The 23,509-nt window shown below is 51.4% G+C and overlaps 1 protein-coding gene across 4 annotated transcripts in view; it reads left to right on the forward strand.

The window, feature by feature from the left end:
- Positions 1-23,509, forward strand: part of KLHL3 (kelch like family member 3) — a 60,706-nt gene that overhangs the window by 32,125 nt on the left and 5,072 nt on the right. For all 4 annotated transcript variants that reach the window (XM_064162159.1, XM_064162160.1, XM_064162161.1 and 1 more), the window contains 10 exons: positions 1,757-1,919; positions 5,145-5,254; positions 9,948-10,064; positions 11,039-11,188; positions 15,021-15,138; positions 15,777-15,974; positions 16,780-16,881; positions 19,224-19,352; positions 22,949-23,089; positions 23,268-23,411. In XM_064162159.1, the coding sequence (XP_064018229.1) occupies positions 1,757-1,919; positions 5,145-5,254; positions 9,948-10,064; positions 11,039-11,188; positions 15,021-15,138; positions 15,777-15,974; positions 16,780-16,881; positions 19,224-19,352; positions 22,949-23,089; positions 23,268-23,411 (1,372 nt within the window). The remainder of the gene's footprint in view (positions 1-1,756; positions 1,920-5,144; positions 5,255-9,947; positions 10,065-11,038; positions 11,189-15,020; positions 15,139-15,776; positions 15,975-16,779; positions 16,882-19,223; positions 19,353-22,948; positions 23,090-23,267; positions 23,412-23,509) is intronic.

The raw sequence follows: 23,509 nt of genomic DNA on the forward strand, positions 1-23,509 counted from the left end.
GCCTTCCCTGCTCAAAACGAGGTGAGCGGTGAGATGCTCAGCTGGGAGAGGAGAAAGAGAAAAGCTGCTCCTCTTGAGGGGCTGTTTACATCCTCCTTCAGAACAGTATTCTGTGACAATGCCCCGCTCCCTGCAGTGCTGTAAGGCTCCTGGGCTGCCCTCTCAACCAGCAGGAGGCTGTTTAGCGGCATGAGAATGTTGAAGGGGCTGCCGTACGTGGGTAGTGGTGATGGCAGTGAGTACCTCCTGATTTAAAAGCAGTATCCCAAACCACTCAAGGCAGGCAGCCCACCTGGACTTGCATGCATGCACACTGGGTGGATGAGGTGCACGGAGGAAGCTCTGGCCAGGGACATAGTGTGCAAGGAGTCTGATCTCCTTACAGCTCTATGCAGCTCGGTTGCTCACCTTTCTGCTGATATAAGGAGATGGTTCAACTAGATAGAAAGTGGTTCACAGCTAGGTTTCAGAACTGCAAGAGCATTCCTATCTTGATTTAATCACAACCACTAACTAATCTCTTCCTGGCATCAAGAGGCTTGGGCCAAAATGAGCTCCTGGGTTAATTGATTTCTTTTTTTATGGTTGCCTGTTGGAGTGGCTGCTTGGCAGCAGTCAGTGTACAGCTGGGCTGGAGCTGGAATGCATCAGTGGCTTAGAAAAGACCTGGGGGCAGGTCGTGAGTATCCTCACCCTGAGGACTCTGGGGACAGGCAGGCAGGGACGTGGAAGGGGCATCCTTTTCCCTTCCTGGCCATAGAGGTGCAGGGAGGTGAAGGCTGTTAAGCTCTTAGTTTTGTTTCAGAGCCCCTTGGTGGTGTTTGTTTTGGGTTGGGAACATTTCCCCGGAAATGTGTGCTCAGATGGCGAGCGCAGATGCCCAGCTGGCAGGACACGTGCGGTGCAGCCAGGGCTGCGGAAGAGCTGGGGTAAGACACGTCTGCAGTGGCTGTACGACCTCAGAAAGGAAGTAGCTGATGTCACGGGCTGTAACATCCCCACCGACTTCATTTGCTGCTTCCTTTCCCTCTCGCTGGCCTCAGAGGTGGTTTTCCCTGCAGATGTCACATTCCTGCTGCGCTTCTCTCTCTCGTTTCTGCGCTCAGGTTTGTAGATGCAAAGCAGTAACTCATCTTCAGCTGCAGTCGTGACCAAGTGCCCACAGAACTGTGTGTGAGTGGGGATGAGAGCTGTTGCTTTGAAGAGCTGGCCTCATCCTTTCTGAGAGCTTTACTGTCACCAGAACCTGCTTGAGCTTCTGTGAACTTTCTCCCTTAAGGGGTGTTTTGGACACCCTGCTCACAAGCCAACATGGCTTTGTTGGAAATAAGACAGTTCAAGGTGTTGGAAAGTGCTGGGCTGCTGTGGGCTTTCGATGTGATGGTAATGCAGAGAAACAGCAGAAAGCATTTCAGGGGCAAAAAAACCCAAACAACAATTCAAAAAAACCCAACCCTGTGGCAGGACTTAAAGCCAGCAGCTCAGGTGCATCTCTGGTTGCTTGTCTTTTGTCCTCCTTTTACCTGCCTTGAGGTTGTGTGAGAAGAGCTCTGCTTTTAGCCCAGCACGGGGTAGCCATTTCCATCCCTGGCAGCACAGGTGGCAGTTTTCTACATACAAATATGCTAAAATACCTGAACCTCCTCCTGGCACCCCACAGGGATGTGTCCCTGTCCACAAGGGGAATTGCAGCTAATTCGTGCACGCTGTGAACCCAACTTTGTTAACTCTTAATTCTCCTTTCTTGCCTTTGCAGGTTTTGTTGCCAGCTGCTAGTTTATTGCAACTGATGGATGTTAGGAAAAACTGCTGTGACTTCCTTCAGTCCCAGCTGCATCCCACCAACTGCCTTGGAATCCGAGCGTTCGCCGACGTGCACGCGTGTACGGAGCTGCTGCAGCAGGCGAACGCCTACGCAGGTGAGGGCAGGCTCCTCTCTCTGTGCACTTCAACCTGCTTCCAGCCACAGAGACTCTCAGGTTGGGCAAGATCAGCACGTCCTGCTTGTTCTCTTCATGCTTCTGTAGTATTAGAACAGAAAACAGAATGCTTTGGGTTGGAAGGGACCTTTAGAGGTCATCCAGTCCAACTCTCCTGCAGTAAACAGGGATGCCTGCAACTACAGCAGGTTGCTCTGAGCCCCGCCAAGCCTGACCTTGAATGTCTCTAGGGATGGGGCCTCCACCACCTCCCCAGGCTGTTCCAGTGTTCCGTCATCCTCATTGTAAAGAACTTCTTCCTGATGTCCAGTCTAAATCTGCCCTTCTCTAGTTTAAAACCATTGCCCCTTGCCCTATTGCTGCATGCCCTTGTAGGGCGTAGGCTTGTGACTTTCTGTGATACTGCAAACTCTGCTTCAGTCCCAGGGGAACACCTAAAGAGGTAAAAAAAAACTCCTGATCCTCTGCATCCCAGCCCATGCAGTATTTTATTAGTATGTTCCTAGTAAGCATTTTGTCTGTTCAGGAGCACAGTGTTGCTGATGTCCTCCCTGTGTATGCTGTCCTGCGAGAGCAGCAGGCAGTGCTGAGGGTTGATGTGTTCTAGGAATAAATAGCAGAGGGTGGGAGTGGTAACACAGCTAAAATTGTCATTTAACTGGAGCCTCTGATCTGTGGAGCAATGGGCACTTACCCACAGCGTGGATGGACTTGTTTCCTTGAGAGTGGCTGTTTGGTTGCAATAAGCAGGTTCTGGCAATGGTTTGCAGCATGTCTGCTCCACAGTGTGAATGCAAAGCTGCTCCAAGCAGCTCCAAGCTCTTAACTCCCAGTACTTTCCAGTTTCCTCCAGCACAGTTGCCCTTGACCTCTGCCTGGGATAAGCTGGTAGTTTTCTCAGCTCAGTTTGTTTTTCTGCTTTTCAGCCTGTTTGTGTAGAGAAAAATACACCTGCTGTCTGCCAGAGCACCTGCTCTGGCCTGCAACATTCCCCTCGCTATGGTTTTGTCCTTAATTGGACCATAAGTAGGCTCAGTGGAATAAAAAAGTGCCCACCAAGTCCTCCCCTATTCTCCTGCAAATAAAAGTAAAACCTTTTCAGCTGCTCTGGTTGTATTATCCCCTGGAGGAAAAGGTACCCTGGAAGGAATGGTTAATTGTAGAAAGGCTTTCTTGTAATATCTCATTATCCTTGCTTCCAGGCCCCGTTTAATCTTTAACCCAACAGGCAGTGCATTCACTGTATATTTATTTGGTTGTTTGGCAATTAGAAAGTCTGCTTTGTTGTTTTATAGGCCTTCCTAAGTCCCAGTTAGTACAGCAGCCCATGTAATGTTAATGGAACTTCATTAATAAAAATGCCATTAAAATTCTTTTCACTCTGTTGTTTATGTAACAGCCTTAAACCAAGACACAAGTCTCCAGGCTCAAGAGTCCCTGTGTGCATGGGCTCAGCTGCTTGAGAAATGCTTAGTTCTGGCCAATGGATAACTTTAGTAGGTGGAGGAACCTTCCTGATGCAGGCACAAGTTGCTTTGTTAAAATGAGTAAAGTATGTTTACCTGCTTCCAACTAATAAGAAGAGATCAAACTTCTTTGTACTACCAGATGCCAGTCCAGAATGAGTAGGAGATTGTGTCCAGAAGTCTGAGTGCATCCAGCCTTGCTGCATGGGGATCATTTCCTGCTTCTCAAGTATTCAGGGCCAAAAGAGTTCATTAGATCTGGGTATGATTTCCAGCATCACAGACTGTTAAAGTTCATCAAAATACTGCTATTTTTAGTCAGAACCTTTGGCTTAACTGTGGTGGTGGTGTCCTCGTTAGGCCAAGTAGGACTGGGGAAGCCCAAGTGCCCTCCCAGCACCAGCACTGGTGAGGATTTGTTTGGGTGTGATCTCTGAGGAGCTCCTCTCTGGAAGTTCTGCCAGCTCATGTCCCTGTGGTGCTGCTTTTTGGCAGGCAGAATCTGCAGATGTGAAAACAAGAGGCAGATCTTGCTGCGGAGGGAGCTCTCGGGATACAGCTGTCTAAGCTGCTCAAAGCTGAAGGATTAGAACTTGAAAAAGCTGCTTCAGATAAAGTGTCTGAGATCCATGTTTCTGTAGTTCAACCAAAGATAAGTGAGACTTAGCAGGTGAGATTAAATTGGCATGTCTATGTAAGAAATGCTTGCAGAGCTGAAGCTGTCACTGGCAGGCTGACAGCAGTTGTGACCTAGAAAGTGGTTTTCTAGACTGTAACCCTTTCCTAGTGAGCTTTGTCTGGGTGCCTTCATGGAATGGAAGGGACCTTAAAGATCATCTAGTTCCACGAGCAGGGACATGATATTCCTTACAGGGCTTGATAATCCTGTTTGGACCTGTGTTGCAATCCAGGTTGGGATTCTAAGCAGTGACGTGCATTGCTTTCAGGTGGCTCCCAAAGTTACAGCATGAAGGGATTTGGAGGCAAAAAGGGAGAAAAAGACATGTCTGCAGCTGCAGGCTTAAGTAGAAAAGGGGCAAAGCTGCTGGGGAAGATTGGTGCTGAGGGCTTGGAGCAGCAGAAAGGTTGAATTTACACATTTTTGGGGAAAGAAGTAAAAGGAGGAAGAGAGCAGAGCTGATCTCATGTGCGTGCATAGAGCAAGGGTCTCCCTTCCCACCTGTCTGTGTGCCACCTCACCCAGATTCAGCTGGATGCCTTGGCACCCCTCATGGTGTGCTGCTGTGGGTATGCACTACACCTGCTGTTTGACTGCTTCACACTGACCTTGGGCTTTCCTTTGAATATCTGTGAACTCCAAGGACCCTAGCTGGAGTCTCTCATCCAGGTATTGAGCAGATCTGCTCCTGTCTTGCTGTGGAAGCAGCAAGAACTGACTGGAGGTGGCCAAGTCATTCACTGCCTCACAAAGGCACTGGCACTCACTCAATTGCCACTTCAAGTTGTGTTTGCCACTGGAAGGTCCTTGGTGGCTTTGCAGGAAGTTAACTTCTCATTTAATATCGTTTATGAGAATGTCTCTTGAGGTTTTTGTTACCTGAAATGACATCAAGTTCCTTTCACCTGCTCTGAGGCTGTTTTCTGTTCCACTGTGCAGCCACCGCGCGTCCTTTGCCTCGGGTGCTCGAGTGGCTCTCTGAATGCTGCTGTCCTTCTGCTAACTGAAAGCATGGATTTCATTGTAATCTTCTGTTCCCCCTTTTCATTTGTTGAACAGAGCAGCACTTTCCTGAGGTGATGCTAGGAGAAGAATTTCTTAGCCTTAGTCTGGACCAGGTTTGCAGTTTAATATCGAGTGACAAGCTCACAGTCTCCTCTGAAGAAAAGGTACAGTAAATTCTATAGCAGCAGTGAATGGAAGAATGCTGTAATGTTTCTAGATCTTACATCAGGAACTGTTCTTATGTGATACTCTTTTGGGGCCATTTTCCAACAGTGATCACATGGAAAGGAGAAATAAAAACAATGTGAATCCAAACCCCACATAAAATTGACCTTCACTTGGTTGTTCTTTGGAGGAAATAATGATTCTTAGATCCCTATCACTTCCAAAAGCCCTGGGGGCCAGAACTGAATACCTTTTCTCCCTGGAAAACTAGGAACCTCCCATCTGCTGTTGTGTAAAGCTCTTATTGCCTGCTATAAAACCTCAAAAAAGGGTGAATTTCATTAGGCCAGGGAGGAGTGTTGGCTTCTATTGCATGTCAGACAGAATGACTAAAAGAGGCTTGCAACCACAGAGAAGGAAGCAGACTTTTTCCAGCATCATTCATATTTTGAATGGAAGAGGGGGACAAAGGCACTCTTTGGTGTTGTTTCATGGTTGAAATGTTCACAGGTAGTCTGTAGTCCTGGGGATGAGGATCACTAATTGTGATACTTGATGAACACCAGGTCCAGCACCTTCCTCTGGTGTAGGCTTCTTGTATGACATCCAGCAGGCTTCTGGACAGAAGTACCTACCCTGAGACCTTCAGCTCACTTCTAAATTGTGGCTGTGGGGAGATGCACACTTGTGAGAGGCTACCAGGAGCTTGAGGGTTATGTAACTTGTGGCTGCCTGAGTTTTGTTGGGATGATGCAGACCTGGATGTGCTTGGTGCTGCTGGTCTGTGTACACCCTTGTGTGTGCATCCATCCTGGCTCATTCCCTCTAGGCTGCAGACAAGTGGGGACTTGGGCCATAGGGACTGTAAAGCTTGTCAGAGAGCCTGCCCCATGCGAGCTGTGAATGCAGCAAGGCTTCATTCAGATCCTGAGCCAGCAAACTCGGGGCTTTGGGAGTGTGTTTCTGCAGGCGTTGCGCTGGCACGGGCACCTTGGCAGGCTGCTGTGAGGTGCCACACAGGCAGGGCCAGAAAGGGGAAAAACAAATGGCCTGAACTTGCAGCAGAATTGCTGTGCATCAGCCAAACAGCCTGCAAAGGGAAGTGCAGGTTTAGTAACCCATTTTTTCCAGTCCTGTGCAGCATTGTTAAAAAGCTTTTATTGGCCCTGTGCCCAGAGAAATCAAAGTGCTGCCTCCCTCCTGCATCTGAGCTTTATGCAACCAAACCCAGCATTTCTTTAGCTGATTGTTAAAGTTGAGGATGCAAGGCAGTGGAAGGAAATGTAGGCATGAGCTGTGCCTTCAAAACAACAAGAGAGAGGCAGAGAATGGGATTGTAACACAGATGTGAAAAAACAGTGCTGGAGTCCAAAGAAGTGCTGAGAATTGAGGTCAGACTTATAGGTAGGCTGCTGGTTTGTGTTAGCTTCACCACAGACAAAGCAGTCTGCCTGACCTTTAGTCTTCCCATCTGCTAATGTATGGGATAAATCTTAACAGAAATAAATATATATATGTGTGTGTCTGTGTGTAGATAACACAGACACTTACCTGTGTGTGTGCTTGTGCCCAGCTGATGTAAGCAGGCAAATACTCCAAACGTCTGAGAGTTCAATTGTCTCAGCCAGATTTCAGGAGAAGCTTTCTCGTTCCTGTTCATATCTAGTCTTACACATGCACAGCAGCCTGTGAGCCAGAGCATTCCCATCTCTAGCTCCTTGGGAAGTGCTATAGCTGAGTCTTTCCAAGGCCAGAAGGTAACAAGGCCAGGGAGAGAAGCATTGCCCTATAAAGCCTCAAGGCGTGTGTGTCCAAGAGCTTGTGTGTTCCCCCCATCCTCTGCCACCTCCATCCCTAATACCAACTGGCCTAATGAAATACATTTGTCATCTCCACAAATTTGGACATAATGATATCCCCTGGCCGTCAGGACTGCAAAAGTTTTCTGCTTCCACAGAAATCTCTTCTAATTGTAAAATGGTGGCAGCAGTTCCCCATTACTCAAAGTTGATTCTCCTTTCTCTCTCTCCCTCCCCCTTGCTGTTCCCAGCCTCTGTGCTTGCATAAGGCCCTTTTTGGTGGAGGGAAATTGTTTATTTTGGTCCTTGCCTGCTCTTTTTTGCTATAGCTGAGCAATCAGAAGAGTTTTATCAGTGCTTTCTGCACCTGACCTAATTGGCTGATTATAAGCAAGGATAAAGTGATTAAAAAGAAATTCAAATTTTTTTCATCTTTACTCCTGGAGTGTAGAATAGAGGAGCTGCCAGCCCTTGGGAAAGGGCTCCTGCCAACTGGGAAGGGTGACAAAAGGAATGGAATACATATTTTAAAAGAGCTGAGGTTTTTGGATTGGGGATTTCACACAGAATCCAGTCACTGGCTTACCTCACACTGCTAACGTGCACTAGAAGCTGATGCACAATTTGCTCCTCGCTGCTGGGAGCATCTAACAAGTGGAGTTTTGTCTGGAGAGCCTGGGCAAGCACCTGGGCTTGCTTGGTGTGCAGAAAGAGGGTACTGCCGGCTTTTATCCCTATGCTGTGTGGAGCAGGGGATCTGCCTCTCCCAGCTCAGCCTGCTCCTGCAGCCAGGCAGGTGCCAGCCGTGCCCCTGCTCTGATTCAAGCTGTGTGGGTCGTGGCTTCACGTCATCACAGCCTGGCAGTGGGTCGTGCATGGCTGGAGAAGCCTCTCTGCCAGCGAGCCAGCAGTAGCTGCTCGGGGTCTGCAGTGGGCACAGTGTTGCAGAGGGAGGGCATGGCACTAGTGGGAATCTCTCTTAAATAGAGAGATTGCTGGCTTGGATTAACATTCCCCCCCTCTTATGAAACTAGGAATTGTAGCCCATGGAAGGTGCCAGAATGTGATTCTAAAAGCAAAATCTGTTACTGTTAGAGTAGGCACAGCAGGGTGGTGTCAGCATGTGTGGCACTCGGGAGTGGCCTCCAGCACCAAGGAAGCAGTTTATTCCTCTGCACATTCACCTTCCCTTAAGACTTGTGCACTGTCACCTTGGCCCGGTCCTGTGAGCTGGCTGGTAGCTCAGCGTTTGTGCAGCAGAGGTTAACAGAAAGCCTGTCGGGTGGCTAAACCGCTTGCTTTATGCTCCTGCCACCCTCATTTGCAATTAAAAGACTCTCACAACCTAGTTTCTCCTTTCAGGGCCTTGTAGCCGAAGAGAAATAGTTTGTTTATTTATTTCCATGTAAAAATCCTTGGAGGTTCTGCAGGAGATGTTTTCCCCTGTGTTTGCTGGGGTTCAGTTCTGTGGCTCCCTGTTGCATTGCGTAAATCCTCATGGCAGCATCCTGAATTCCAAGCAGTTCGGCAGGAGCATTGGTTGGCATGGGAAATGAGGCTGGTGCTTTACTGCCTCTTTGAGACGTCTGTAGTTTAGCCTAAGAGAAGAAGCCCTTTTTTGCTCTGCCTCTCCTGTGTGGGAGGGTGCATCTGCCAGTGCCTCCTGTGAATAAACTTGCCAGCCAGTAGTTGAGGGCTGAGAGATTGTGCCCTCAGTTCTGGTTGATTTTGTCCAATTAGTGACCTTGGACCACACGAAATGGTTTCCTGGGGAGGGATGGAAAGAAAGGGGAAAAAAGTATCTGTGCAAATTGACCTGACCATTTGGTGACCCAAGATTGAGGTTGAAACCAAGGGCACCTGCCAAGTGTGCTTGGGGCAAAGGGCCAGCAATGCCTTTTCAAGGGGCTGGGGTCTGTGAGGAGAGGGCTGTGCTCAGCTCCCCCCTCCAATAACCGGGTGATGAGAGCAGCTGGGGAATTCTGCCTGTAGGCAGGGAGTTTAATTCTGACCCTGTGGGGAAACTAACGATCTTGATCCTGCTGTGCAGCATCTCGGACTGCTCCAGCCTCCCTGCTTGCCTTGCTGGGTGTTTCAGGAAGCCTTTCCCACTCCTGGTGACATTTTTAGGCCTCTCTTTCGGGAGGAGTGAGGCTGTTGGTTATATAAGCACATGCATATTCATACAGGAGCCCACATAGGAGGCTTCTGCCCACATCTGTTCCTCCTGCAGGGCTCTGAGTGGCTCCTGCTGCATGGGGCTGTTTGTGAGTCAAAGTTTGGATGCTTATCTGAACCGGTTGGATCTGGGAGCAGAACTAGACTTCAGCTCAGACCCAGCTGGACTCTCTGAGTATTTTTAGCAGTGCCATGCGTGCAGAGCAGGGCTTTTCCTCTGCGTGTGCTGAGCTTGTCCTAAAGGCTCCTGGGGGGTGGATTCGAGGGGGAAGCGGTGCGGTGATTAAACAGGACGGTGAGCACAGCGCCTGCTGTGTGGCCAGGCTCCTCCAGGAGGGGAGAGCTCTCTTATCAGAAGTGACCCTTGTGGCTGGGTTCATGAATAATGCCCAGTGCAAATGTCGGCAGGCTAATTAACTTTCCTGGCTGCCTTCCAGCACTCGCGTCCAAGAGGTGTGTGACTGTCCTGGACACACTGCTAGCTTTGAGAGCCGTGCGGCACATGTAGCTGCGAAGTCGCTTCTTAACGTGCATGGGCAGCTCAGCTCCTCGCTACAGTGCCGCTTGAGTTCTGGGCAGTCGCAGCTTTGTCTGTCTGACAGAGGTCTTGCAGCACCTCCTCCGGCGCTGTAAAATCACAGAGCTGCTGATGTTGGCCAGGTGACCGTGCAGGCCAGTTCCCTCCTCTGCCTTTAACTGTGCTTTGTCTGTGCAGGTCTTTGAAGCTGTTATTTCTTGGATCAATTATGAGAAGGAGTCTCGCTTAGAGCACATGGCTAAGCTGATGGAGCATGTTCGCCTGCCTCTCTTGCCCAGAGATTACCTTGTACAGGTTAGTCTGCAAATAAGTGCTTAGTACTTGCCCTGAGTCTGCTGATAGCTACTTAAACAAAGGCTTGGCTGTTTGTGTGGGAGATGGGCAATTTGGCCTGATGCTGAGTCTGTAAACAGAGGGATGGAAGAAAAAAACGGGTGGACTCTGAAATCAATCCGCACAGAAACCCTCTTGTAAGTGTGCCCCGTGCTCTGCCAGGCAGTGCTGAGAGCTGAGCTCTTGCCCCTCGTGGGGGAAGGAGTTAGGAGTTCATTTCTGGGGATTTTTCAGCCTGAAAACACCTAGGTGGTGGTGTTACAAGCTTGTGCAGTTTGCTTTCCTAATGCACCTACCTTAATTTTGGCTTAAGATGTGTTCTCTGTGTAGAGATGGGTCTGTGTGACTGGTAGATGAGACACTCTCTGACTTGGTCTGACTTAGAGATTGTTCTTAGTGGGTTAATTTTTGGGATCTCAGCCTTGATAACGAGCTGAGAATCCCCCCCAAAATGTATTGGCTTTCTGACTTCTATGCTTTTATCATCTGTCTTAGAACTCCCCCACACACAATGTAATTGAAGTAAAACTGGTATGCACAAGGTGACCTCATCACCTAATATTTTTCTCTCAAGTGTATTTTCTGATGGAGTCAAAGATTGCTTTAAGACCTTAAAAATTCTGATGTGGATAAAAGAAACTCCCTATTTTGTACCCAGACTCCTGGTGAGTTCTCTGCTGAGTTAAGTGTCTGGTAGAAGGTGGTAAATGGAAGGAGCACTGCTACTCATGGGTGCTAGTGGATGGATGTGACCACATCTGGCTCTTCTTTGGGACGAGCAACAAGTCTGTGCTTCTCTTCTGCATTTTTGGTTTCATTTATGTTAGTACCTTGGAAGAGAAATTGCAGGTTTCACCTTCTTTCTACAAAGCCTGTGACCTGTGCTGGCAAGCACTTCACTTGAGATAATCTTTCCTATATGTGTGTGTTCTCAGACAGTTGAAGAAGAAGCTTTAATCAAGAATAACAACACCTGTAAAGACTTCCTCATCGAGGCCATGAAATATCATTTGCTTCCTCTGGATCAAAGGCAACTAATAAAGAACCCCAGGACGAAGCCAAGGACCCCTGTTAGCCTGCCAAAGGTAAGCTATGAGCTTCACTTCACACAGCGTTCCTGGTGGCATTTGCTGCTTTTGAGGAGCTTGTGGACTTGCCACTTTACTTCTCACTAACTGTCATTGTCCTCTGAAGTGAGTTACTCCCTCTTCTGCTACTGCCTCTGCCCAGTGATACACCAGGCTACAGCTACCGGCTGGGGACAGAGTGGCTGAGAGCAGCCAGGCAGAGAGAGACCTGGGGGTGCTGGGAGAGAGTAGCTGAAGCTGAGGCAGCAGTGTGCCCAGGTGGGCAGCAGAGCCAATGGCATCCTGGGCTGGCTCAGGAGCAGTGTGGGCAGCAGGACAAGGGAGGTTCTTGTTCCCCTGTGCTCAGCACTGCTCAGACCACACCTTGAGTGCTGTGTCGAGTTCTGGGCCCCTCAATTCAAGAGAGATGTTGAGGTGCTGGAAGGTGTTTGGAGCAGGGCAGCAAGGCTGGGGAGGGGCCTGGAGCACAGCCCTGTGTGTTCAGGCAGAGCCTGCATGGGGCATTTAGTGCCATGGTCTGGTTGATTGGCCAGGGCTAGGTGCTAGGTTGGACTGGATGAGCTTGGAGCTCTCTTCCAACCTGGTTGATTCTATGATCATGAATTTGGATAAACTCAAATCAACCCTTAGGAGAAGCAAGATCTCTGCTCTCAGGGGCAGGGACCTGCCCTGGAAATGTTTTGCCAGCCACAAGTGGGGTTGTGAAGGGTGATTGCTCCTGGAGCCGAGCTTGAGGATCACTGACCCATGGAGTGGCTGCAGGCAGCTGCCTGCAGTGCTTAGAGGCTTGGCTGAGGTTTGTTCTGGCATTCAGCACTGTCGTGGAGCCTTGCTGAGGAGGGTCACAGTGGGTGTCTTTCCTTTTCCTGTATTCATAATCGGAAGCCAGGACAGCAGGAAACAGCAGCAGCCAGACTCGTGGGCAGGAAGGCTGAAGCAAATTTCACCAGACTGAAAGCAGCTACTGAATAAATAATCCTTCTTGCTCCCCACATTTATGCTGCAGGCATGTGATGCTCTGACCACCACTTCATTAGTGCAGATAAAAATGACAACAAGAGCAAATTTTCCTGTGCCCTGGAGACAAGCACAGTTTGGCACAGTGTCTCTCAGCAGACTGTTGCTGAAGCTATTAATAAGTGTTTTGGTGATTATAAGACATCCAAACCACAGTGTGTCATTTATCTAAGCACAAATCATAGAGACTTTGTTCTGTGGGGTGATGTTTGAGATCTTGAGATGCTGAGGTGCTGGAAGGTGTCCAGAGAAGGGCAGCAAAGCTGGGGAGGGGCCTGGAGCACAGCCCTGTGAGGAGAGGCTGAGGGAGCTGGGGGTGTGCAGCCTGCAGAAGAGGAGGCTCAGGGCAGAGCTCATTGCTGTCTGCAACTACCTAAAGGGAGGCTGTAGCCAGGTGGGGTTGGGCTCTTCTGCCAGGCAACCAGCAATAGAACAAGGGGACAGAGTCTGAAGTTGTGCCAGGGGAGGTCTAGGCTGGATGTTAGGAGGAAGCTGCTGGCAGAGAGAGTGATTGGCATTGGAATGGGCTGCCCAGGGAGGTCATGGAGTCACTGTCCCTGGAGGTGTTCAAGCCAAGCCTGGATGTGGCACTTAGTGACATGGTCTGGTTGCTTGGCCAGGGCTTCATGCTAGGTTGGGCTGGGTGAGCTTGGAGGTCTCTTCCAACCTGCCTGATTCTATGATTCTGTGATCTGTGCTCTGAGGCTCTGGTCAGATACACAGATATTGGGTTGGCCATCACGAAATTGTGTGTCTACAACTACCTGAAGGGACATTGTAGCCAGGTGGGGGTTGGCCTCTTCTCCCAGGTAACCAGCAATAGAACAAGGGGACACAGTCTCAAGTTGTGCCAGGGTAGGTATAGGCTGATGTTAGGAAGAAGTTTTTCACAGAGAGAGTGATTTCCCATTGGAATGGGCTGCCCAGGGAGGTGGTGGAGGCACCGTCCCTGGGGGTCTTCAAGAAAAGACTGGATGAGGCACTCAGTGACATGGTCTAGTTGACTGGCTAGGGCTGGGTGATAGGTTGGACTCGATGATCTTGGAGGTCTCTTCCAACCTGGTTGATTCTATGATTCTATGATTCTGCAGAGTGTGTTTTGTGTCGTGTCCTTTCTGCCTGCTGGCACTGAGATGAAGTTGGTAGAACAGAGCTTTGGAGGTGTTGTGAAGGGCTGGTGTGACTTTTTTCAAGGACTGAAGTTGTTAAGGACAAAGTGAACCAGCAAATTCAGAGGTCCTCTAGCATCTTCTATAGCATGACCTGTTAAGTACCAGCCCAGATCTTCTGCAGGTTCCTCCTCCCTTCCCTTCACTGTGAAGCAAAGGGAGAGGTGATGATCCTTCAGCAATCCTGTTATGAGACACTTTCATCTGCTCTGTTGGTCCCTCTGAGGAGGGATTACTGTCTGCTAGGAAATCTCTCACTTCTGTAATCATGTGAAGCTCTGCAGCTTTCCCTGGAAGCCTGCTGCACAGCTAGCAGTCACGCTGCTAATTTAGACTCAGTTTGCTTTCTGATGTCATATTCTCACCTTTGTAGATCAAACAGTTCACTCCTCTCATGCTCTTCAAATTCTTTACAGTAGTTGTCCAGCTCTGTACTTACAAAGCAACCATGACTGGACTTGAGCTCGTTACCTGGGTGACCTCAGGTGGCAGTCTTATCCCCTTGGTTACTCCCAACCACCCTGCAGAGACTAAAGCCACTTTCCCATCTACTTTTTGACTATATTTGAAGCCCCTTTATCTTGCTTCTTAGCTCCTTGGCTTGGTACAAATCGGATTGTCTTGGGCTGTGTTTGCTCCTGCATGTTGCTGTGATAAGGGAGTAAATCCTCCCTCTTTAATAGTTGTGGAGAGTTGAAGGAAATGTGCTCAGAACAAAGTGCAGGTCGAGCTCTCTATAGATGGAGGTGGTTTGGATGCTACCTGTGCACATACTGGTGTGCAGTGCCCAGCTAGGGCTTGGCAGTGATGGGCAGCCAGCAAAGGCTGAGCTGCAGGCTCCTGGGACCACTGCTCCCGGACAGGACAACAAGTCCATGGGGAGTTTGTCTTTGTGGTGACAGATGGGGCAGGTCTGGGAAGGACCACTCTGTGTGTCATCCAGGTCTTCTCACTTTTCACCCAGTGGGAATGGAGTCTGGGGCTGGATAGACCTTTAGCCTAACCAAGCAGGGCAGTTTTCCTGCTCCTGAGACTGCCCTTGATCACTTCCACCTAGACCTTCCCTATTTGTAAGGAACTTAGGCTTTAATAACTGGATCTGCATCCACACACGTTGCAGCCAGAAAGCTTAATGAAGCTGACAAATCACTTCCTTTGGCAGCTCAGCACCCCAGGTCTTAATAGTCCTGGAGATTTCCCTGAGTGTCGTCTTCCCCGCAGGTGGCAACGCAGCTGTCAGCTCTTATTTGCTGAGTGGCATCGATTATTTTTAGCCCAGCCAGGGAGATGAGGACTAAACGTTGGCTTGGCTGGGAAAGTGACACTGGGATCATCCTCACTGGCAAATACTTCAGCAGCGAGTCTTGCCCGTGCCTGCTGCCCAGCGGTTTTGTGTTCCGCGGGGAAGGAGGGCAGGCTGCCCGCCTCGGGAGTGATGAGGAGGGATTAGCAGGGTGTGAGGTGGAGTGGAGATCACTTTCCCCCTTGCAGCAGAAGTAACTGCAAGAAGTGTCCCTGCAGAAACTTCTGGTGGGCCTGCAGCCTGCTTTTGGCAACTGCCCTTGACCGGATTGCGGTGATGGTAGAGAGCAGCTGCCTGGGCTGGTGTCTGAGGCTTTCTAGCTCTTGTCTTCCCTCTGCAGGTGATGATCGTGGTGGGTGGGCAGGCGCCCAAAGCCATTCGCAGTGTGGAGTGCTATGATTTTGAGGAGGAGCGGTGGGATCAGGTTGCTGAGCTTCCCTCACGGAGATGCAGAGCAGGTAACAGGAGTTTCTGCTTTGTTCTCCAGAGCTTATCGGCTCTGGATGGTTGTCCTCAGTTGTTCCTCCAACCTTCCTCAAGCAGCTCGCTCTTCTCGCCATTCCTTCCTCCTCTTTCCCTACGGACATGCACCCTGCTCGTTCAGATGGATGCCCTGCTTGCTAGAGCTGCTGTTCTTGCTTGCCCGTCCTTCACAGCCACTTTCCCCTTCATCGTCTCTCTCTCCTGGCTGCTCCTCCCTCAGGGTCTCCCCTCCTCCTCCAGTCCGGCTGGATCCCGTTTTCCTAGTGCAAATCAAAGGAGCTGAGTCAATCCCACTCAGTGCTGAGAAGTGGGTGATGGAGAGCAGATCTGCAAGTTGGGAGTTTTCCTCTGATGGCATCTGACAGGGCTGTGAACATGAATCACCATTTGATGCTCTCTGTGGCTCAGAGAATTACTCAGGTGTGGAATCCATCTGTGCCTTATGTTGCACTTCACCTTCCACAGGATGTTGTATCCTGCTTGGCTCCAATGCTCTTAACCTGCAGGACTTGCCCACGTCCTGCTCTCCCCTGCTGCTTCGCACGCCCCAACAGATACCTGCTTCCCAAACTGTCAGTGAAACCTCAGTGAAATCTCCCTCCTCTCTCCTCAGGTGTGGTGTTTATGGCTGGCAATGTGTATGCAGTTGGAGGCTTTAATGGCTCTTTGAGGGTACGGACAGTGGACGTGTACGACGGCGTGAAGGACCAGTGGACATCCATCGCCAGCATGCAGGAGAGGCGAAGCACCCTAGGAGCAGCTGTGCTCAATGATCTCCTGTATGCAGTGGGCGGCTTTGATGGCAGCACTGGTAGGTGGCTGAGTCAAAAACAGGCAGTGCCTGACCTGGAAAAGATGTTTTCAGAGACCCTTGCAAAGGCTGCAGAGCTTTAGGGAGGTGGCTGCTCCTTCCTCTATGATTTAGCTGAGAGAGGAGCCAGAGATGGGGTTTGCTGCCTGTTGTAACTGATCACATCTGTCTTGTGGCCTATCAGCAATTCCAGAGAAGCTCACCTCAGGTTTTTTTTCTTCAATAATACAGTTCTTTCAGTCTCATTCTCTGTATGAATATGCTTTTCTCTGGACTGAAAAGGAGTTTTTTCCTCGTTTGAATTAAATTTTTCCTAGCAGCATGAGTGAAATGCCAGCAAGGCATCTTATGTGTGTCTGGGATTTATCTTGGCATAACAGCATGTTTGAATTCACACTTCTGCCTCTGCTGTAGAGCTTTGCTGTTTGGTTAAGCTCTAAATTAACTATTTCAGCTGCTGATGAGTACATGCAGGAGGGGCTGGGGAGGTTTTTAAACCTTAGCATGGATGTCTTGTATTGCTCAAAAGGATGTGAGACTTTGGGGCTTGGAATCTGGACTCTCCAGCACACTGCAGGGGCAGAAGTCCCAGGGCAGGGGTGATGGGGTAACGGGTTTTCCAGGTGCCACTGACATGCTGGTCCAAGCCTTGAAAGGCCAAGGGACTAGAAAGTTGGGATACAGGAGTGTGGGGGGGGAATGAGGGACTTGGGAGGAGGTGGAAGGCAGATGGAAGTGCAACACCAATCTTTTTTTCTTCTCTTTTTTTTTAATTAGAAAACCTGTGTATCCCCTTTTTAACTAGGTCTGGCATCAGTTGAGGCCTATAGCTATAAAACCAATGAGTGGTTTTTTGTGGCTCCCATGAACACGAGAAGAAGCAGTGTTGGAGTTGGAGTTGTGGAGGGTAAGAAAATCAGCAGCCATTTCCAGCAAGCAGATGTGACTGTGTCCCACAGAAGCCATAATGGTTAAAAGCAGTGGGAGGGACCTGCAGGAGCTCTTCTCTAGCTGGTGAAGATTTATTTTACGTGACGTAATTGCTGCAGCTTTTTTCCACTCTCCTCTTTATCACAGTGAAAAATCATATGCAGCTTTCCAAGAGCTTCAGCCCCATACCAGAGCAGGCCATGCCCCCTTTGAATGCCCTTAGGTGTGTGCAGCTTTCTTTGGATCCCTGTTCTTCCTGGCTGGTGACAGCCAGCAGCGCTGTGCAGTGTGCACTGTTGCCGTCAGCAGGCAGAGCCTGGATGGAGTAGCCACCACAGCAGGTCTGCTCAGGGAGGGAAGCATGGTTCATCCCACAGTCCCAGGCTGGTGGTTTGGCAGGAATGCCACGGCCTGTGTTTGTTGACACCAGGCTGGCTGACATGTGCCACATGCTCCACTCTGGTTTGGAAACGAGCAGGGACTGACGGCAGCAAAGGCCAGGTGGGTGGAGGGGGTACTCGGAGCGACTGCGGCAGCTGTTGGCACCTATGTGTCAGCTCCACACAAGTGAGCTGGAACTGAGTGGCTTGGTTTGGATCCAGGAGAAAGAGCAGTTTAAGTAGGAATGTTTTCCTTCTTTAGCCAAGCCAGTTCTGAAGCAAGTGAGGGGCTTTATTTGACCTTGTCTTGAGTCTGTTGTAGCAGTTTCCAGTCAGGACAGCTGCTGGCACAAGCCTTGTTGCAAACTCTTCTTGGAAGTGTTTGGATCTGACCTGTTTGGGGGCTAACATGAAATGTGTTTATGTACATGAATGGGTGAATGTGAGAGGAGGGAGGGAGCGAGATAAAGTCCAAATAAATAGCAGTGATTGTGCTAAAGTTGCATCTTTAAGAAGCATCTCCTTCAAAATCGTCCCCAGCTCGTGAAGTGCTGGGCTGCTGACAGCAGCTGGGATTTGCTGAAGCAGCTTGAATGCAGAGCAAGTATTAAGCACATACCTGAGAGTTGCATTTCTATGGACAGACTTCTCCGAGAGACATGAAATCCTTTTCCTTTGCTTTGTTTGAAAGCACAAGTAAGTGTTGCACATGTTGTAGTCCCTGATGATAAACCAAGAGGGTGTGTGGTAGGGAGGAAGAGTTGATCCATACTGGTATGGGGAGCAGGCTGCAGCTTGCAGTTAGTCCACAGTCTTCATGTGAGTGTTGTGAAGTACCAGACTGTGGGTACTGGAAACATGTAGTAATTGGTGCCAGCTGGAGGACTTTATCTTGGCTTGGTTGGGCACTCTTGTCCTAACTCATTAGCTGACACTAAGTGGGTTCAACCAACAGCACAAGTAAGAGTTGAAAATGCTTACAGAGACAGGAAGATGCAAAAGGAGCACAATCATGAGCCCGATCTTGCAGACCTCTCCTAGTGGTCATGACCTGAGGAGGCCATGAGTGGAGCTGAGTGAGAAAGAACTGAGCTGAGCTGTTCCTGGAGCCTTGCAAACATAAAGGAAACAAGAGGGGAGGATGCCAAAGTGTGCTATGGTAGATGGCTGCTGCTGGTGGGAGCCTCGGGTGCTTGTGAAGAGTTGCAGAGCTCATTGGTGGCCAGGCTCTGCTGCTAGGCATTGAAAACTGGTCTTAGTCATGGGTTTTGTACCTCGACTTGGCTTCTGCCTCTCTGTTGAACTTTATCAATGGTTATTTGTTGCAGTGTGTAGAAGGCTGAGTCTTCAACCAGGGTGCCTTTGTACTAGGTAAAAAGGCAGAATGAAACCCTCTGCCCAGGGACTTTACTGCCTAAGTAAAACAAGCTGCTTGATGGCGTGGGGAGATGAGGAGAGAGTATCAGGCCTGAGGGCAGAGGACTGGACCTGTCAGCCTTGTTTCAAGTCTGATACAGTCCTGTGACGTCTGACTGTGCTTTTCTGGACTCCCTAGGTGTATGTAATTTATCTTTCATGCAGTTGAGGTAGGAGGGGACAGGTACACCATGCCCTGGGGGGATCCTGTGGCACCTTCTGTGCTGCGATCGCTTGCCCTGAGTGAATAGGAGGAAATGCTCAGCCAGCAGCACATCTTCATGCATCTGGGCCAGAAAGTCACTTGGAAGACACTCTGGGCTCGTGGCTTCTCATTAAGCTGTTGTGTTGTTCCCTTGCCTTAGCTGACAGCTTTAGCAGCCATTCCTGCCTGCCTGCAGAGTTTACCTCAGGTCCCAGGATTTCCTCCAGACATCTCAGCAGGTTCAGGCTTCGCTCAGCCAGGCTCTGCTCTCAGCTGGGGCTGCCAGGTGCGATGCTGACGCCGCTGTGTCTGTTGCAGGTAAGCTGTACGCCGTGGGGGGTTACGACGGAGCCTCCCGCCAGTGCCTTAGTACCGTGGAGCAGTACAACCCTGCCACCAACGAGTGGACCTACGTGGCCGACATGAGCACACGGCGCAGCGGGGCAGGTACTGCCTCTGGCAGGGGACGGTCCCTGCCGACTCCTCAGCTCCTGAGAGGGAAGGAGTCCCTGGTGGCATTGCCGGGCTGGCAAGTGCAGCCTGTTGCTTCCTCGCTTCCCAGGAGGGGAGCAGCCGTAATGGCCTGGAAGCTCTCGGCAGCGTTTCTGCCGAATTGCAGTGAATTCGTGGGTTAATGGAACAAGGCTCCGTGTTTCTGAGGAGCTTTGCTAACAGATGCATCTCACTTGTAAGCAAAGAGTTCTCCTTCCCAATGAGCAGCTGCAGGCTCAGCTGGGGACTGGGAAGCCCAGCTGCACCACCTCCTTCTCTATCATTTGGGGGTTGTCAGAGGGATTCTCCTATTCGGATCTTTTCGGCAGGCATCCAGTGGGTACTCTGCAGTGCAAAGTGCATCTGTGCACTGGGTGATGTGCAGACCCAGTCAAGGTCAAAAATTCATCTGGGATTGCCCCTGCTAAGCAAATTACTTTGTTGGCAAGGGTTTGTGGTCTGGAGGGTTAAAGAAAAGCAAACGTTGAAGGATTACTTTCTAGTCTTGATGGTTCCTAGCTTACTGTGTGATGAGAGGCCAGGTAGGGACTTGTCCTTTCTGTGGCCATTGCTCTCTGAAAGAGATAATTTGTTCTTATCCATTGCATTTTAAAGTCATTCAGATGCAGGAGAAAGTGTCAGTGCTGGTGTTGTTGCTCAGTGCATGCAGTGGGTCCCTCTTGGTGTCAGACTGTGGAGGAGTTCTTGCACAACAGTCAAGGTGGCAGCTACTGAGAGGTAGCCAGGCCTGGAGGCTGCCCTTCGCTGCAGTGACCCTGCAGGTTAAGCCATAGTGGGAATTCCCTTCCTAGCTGGCTGGTTGAGAGGCTGCCCTCTGCACACCATCTTTCTTTCTTCAATCCAGTGCTTCTCCATAGCTGCAGGTGAGGCAAGTGGTCACTCACTGTTGGTTCAAATTCAGCAGCAGGGGTTTTAATATCTTCCTGATGTGAAACTGAGCTCAGTGCAACTCCATAGGACAGAAGGGGTATTTCATGCTGTTGGCAATGTGTTGAAACACAGCAAAAGGCTTTGTGCCTCTTCTGAGGTGGCTTTTAGTGTCTTTTCTTTGGAACACCCTGCTCCAAGTGCTGCTTTGAAAGCACATCTCCATGGGCCAAGTCCAGGATTAGGAATCATAGAATCAACCAGATTGGAAGAGACCTCCAAGCTCAGCCAGCCCAACCTAGCACCCAGCCCTGGCCAAGCAACCAGACCATGGCACCAAGTGCCTCCTCCAGTCTTCCCTTGAGCACCTCCAGGGATGGTGACTCCACCACCTCCCTGGGCAGCCCATTCCAATGCCAATCACTCTCTCTGCCAACAACTTCCTCCTAACATCCAGCCTAGACCTCACCTGGCACAGCCTGAGACTCTGTCCCCTTCTTCTGTTGCTGGTTGCCTGGCAGAAGAGCCCAACCCCACCTGGCTACAGCCTCCCTGCAGGCAGCTGCCGACAGCAATGAGCTCTGCCCTGAGCCTCCTCTGCTGCAGGCTGCACCCCCCCAGCTCCCTCAGCCTCTCCTCACAGGGCTGTGCTCCAGGCCCCTCCCCAGCCTTGCTGCCCTTCTCTGGACACCTTCCAGCACCTCAACATCTCTCTTGAATTGAGGGGCCCAGAACTGGACACAGCACTCAAGGTGTGGCACCTCCCTTGTCCTGCTGGCCACACTGTTCCTGATCCAGGCCAGGGTGCCATTGCCTCTCCTGCCCACTTGGCCACTCTGCTGGCTCATCTTCAGCTACTCTCTGCCAGTACCCCCAGATCCCTTTCTTCCTCGCTGCTCTCCAGCCACTCTGTCCCTCGCCTGTAGCGCTGCTTGGCGTTGTTGTGGCTCTTAAGCCTTCTGAACACCCATGCAGTTCCCCGTTCCCAGCCTGAGAGCTGAGCTCACCGCGCTCTGGTGGCCACCCGTCTGTCCGTGCAGCGGGCCCCGAGGCGGGCAGTGCCCAGCGCCCTGTCCGTGCAGCGGGCCCCGAGGCGGGCAGTGCCCAGCGCCCTGTCCGTGCAGCGGGCCCCGAGGCGGGCAGTGCCCAGCGCCCTGTGCGTGCAGCGGGCCCCGAGGCGGGCAGTGCCCAGCGCCCTGTGCGTGCAGCGGGCCCCGAGGCGGGCAGTGCCCAGCGCCCTGTCCGTGCAGCGGGCCCCGAGGCGGGCAGTGCCCAGCGCCCTGTCCGTGCAGCGGGCCCCGAGGCGGGCAGTGCCCAGCGCCCTGTCCGTGCAGCGGGCCCCGAGGCGGGCAGTGCCCAGCGCCCTGTCCGTGCAGCGGGCCCCGAGGCGGGCAGTGCCCAGCGCCCTGTGCGTGCAGCGGGCCCCGAGGCGGGCAGTGCCCAGCGCCCTGTGCGTGCAGCGGGCCCCGAGGCGGGCAGTGCCCAGCGCCGTGTCCGTGCAGCGGGCCCCGAGGCGGGCAGTGCCCAGCGCCCTGTCCGTGCAGCGGGCCCCGAGGCGGGCAGTGCCCAGCGCCGCCCTGAGCGGTGCTCGGCGCGGTCTGACCTGCGGCGCTGTGGCGGTCGGTGCTCGGCGGCGGCGCTGCCGTTGCGCTGCTGCCATCTAGTGGCGCCGAGGGCAGGTGTTCGCCGCGCCGGGCTGAGCCGCGGCCGGGCGGGCTGTGGGTGTCCGGCTGCTGCCCCTGTGCTCTCTTCGCCTTGTGCCGCACCGCCTCAAACAGGAGAGGTGTTTGTACAGGGGGCAACTCGAAAGCCTTGGCCTAGCAGGCTAGGGTCCTTCTCCTCCCTGCATGTCCCCCTCCAGGCTTTGCTTCCTCCTTCATAGCATCACAGAGTGGTTTAGGTTGGAAGAGACTTCAAAGCTCAGCCAGTTCCAACCTCCTGCCATAGGCAGGGACACCTCCTAGAACAGGTCGCTCAAGGCCTCATCCAACCTGGCCTTGAACACCTGCAGGGAGGTTGTGGAGCACAGAATCACCCAATGTGATCTTTGATCTTTGATCACGTTGGGTGATTCTGTGCTCCACAAGCTCCCTGGGCAACCTGTGCCAGTGTCTCACCACCCTCACTGCGCAGAACCCTTTCCTAACATCCAGTTTGAGTCTCCCCTCTGCCAGTTCAAACCCGTTGCCCCTTGTCCTGTCATTACCAGGCCTTGTCAGTAGTCTCTCCCCAGCCCTCCTGTAGGCCCTCTTCAGATACAGGAATGGCACTCTGAGGCCTCCTGGAAGCCTCCATCAGGAGTCCCTTCAGAGCAGAGGCCATTCTGCTGGACGATTCCCACACTGGAAATGCTGCAGGTCAGCTCCACGTTTATTCAGTAACTGACATCCCACCTTGTTAATGTTACTAGAGGCTTTTGAACCTGTTAGAGCGAGTGCAGAGGAGGGCCACAGAAGTGCTGCCAAAGAGGGCTGCAGCAGCTCTGCTGTGAGCACAGGCTACAGGAGTTGGGGCTCTTCAGCCTGGAGGAGGGAAGGCTTCCAGGAGACCTTACAGTGGCGTTCCTGTGTTCTGGAAACACCTTGGAGAGGCCAAGGCAGTTCCCAGTGGATGTAGAGCCCTCTCCCCTGCACGTGTGCCTGACAGTGGGCTCTGTTTGGCAGGTGTTGGTGTTCTCAGTGGGCTGCTGTACGCGACCGGAGGCCATGATGGGCCCTTAGTGAGGAAGAGTGTGGAAGTCTACGACCCAGGAACAAACACCTGGAAGCAAGTAGCAGACATGAATATGTGTAGAAGAAATGCAGGTAACCAGACTAAAGCTTTCTGTGGTGTTTGATTGCAGCTGTCTGGGTGGCTTTTCATGGGACTCATATGTGAGTGATTGGTACTGACGAGGCAGCTGCTTGGGAGTGAATCAGGATGTGGCAGGTGATGTGTCCCGGGGGAGGAGCTGGCCCCTGCCTAACTGTGCTCTGCTTTGAGGTGTGTGCGCGGTGAATGGGCTCCTCTACGTGGTGGGAGGAGATGATGGCTCCTGCAACTTGGCCTCGGTGGAATACTACAACCCCATCACAGACAAGTGGACGTTACTGCCAACCAGCATGAGCACGGGGAGAAGCTACGCAGGTAAGTAGGAGAGCTGCAGCACCTGGAGTCATTCGTCAGCTCGAGGGCTGTGCCTCCTGAAGCTTTAATCTTCTGGTTCTGTGTGTTTGGTGGTGCTT

Source organism: Pogoniulus pusillus, chromosome 22 (assembly GCF_015220805.1).
Source record: "Pogoniulus pusillus isolate bPogPus1 chromosome 22, bPogPus1.pri, whole genome shotgun sequence".
NCBI classification, from domain to species: Eukaryota; Metazoa; Chordata; class Aves; order Piciformes; family Lybiidae; genus Pogoniulus; species Pogoniulus pusillus.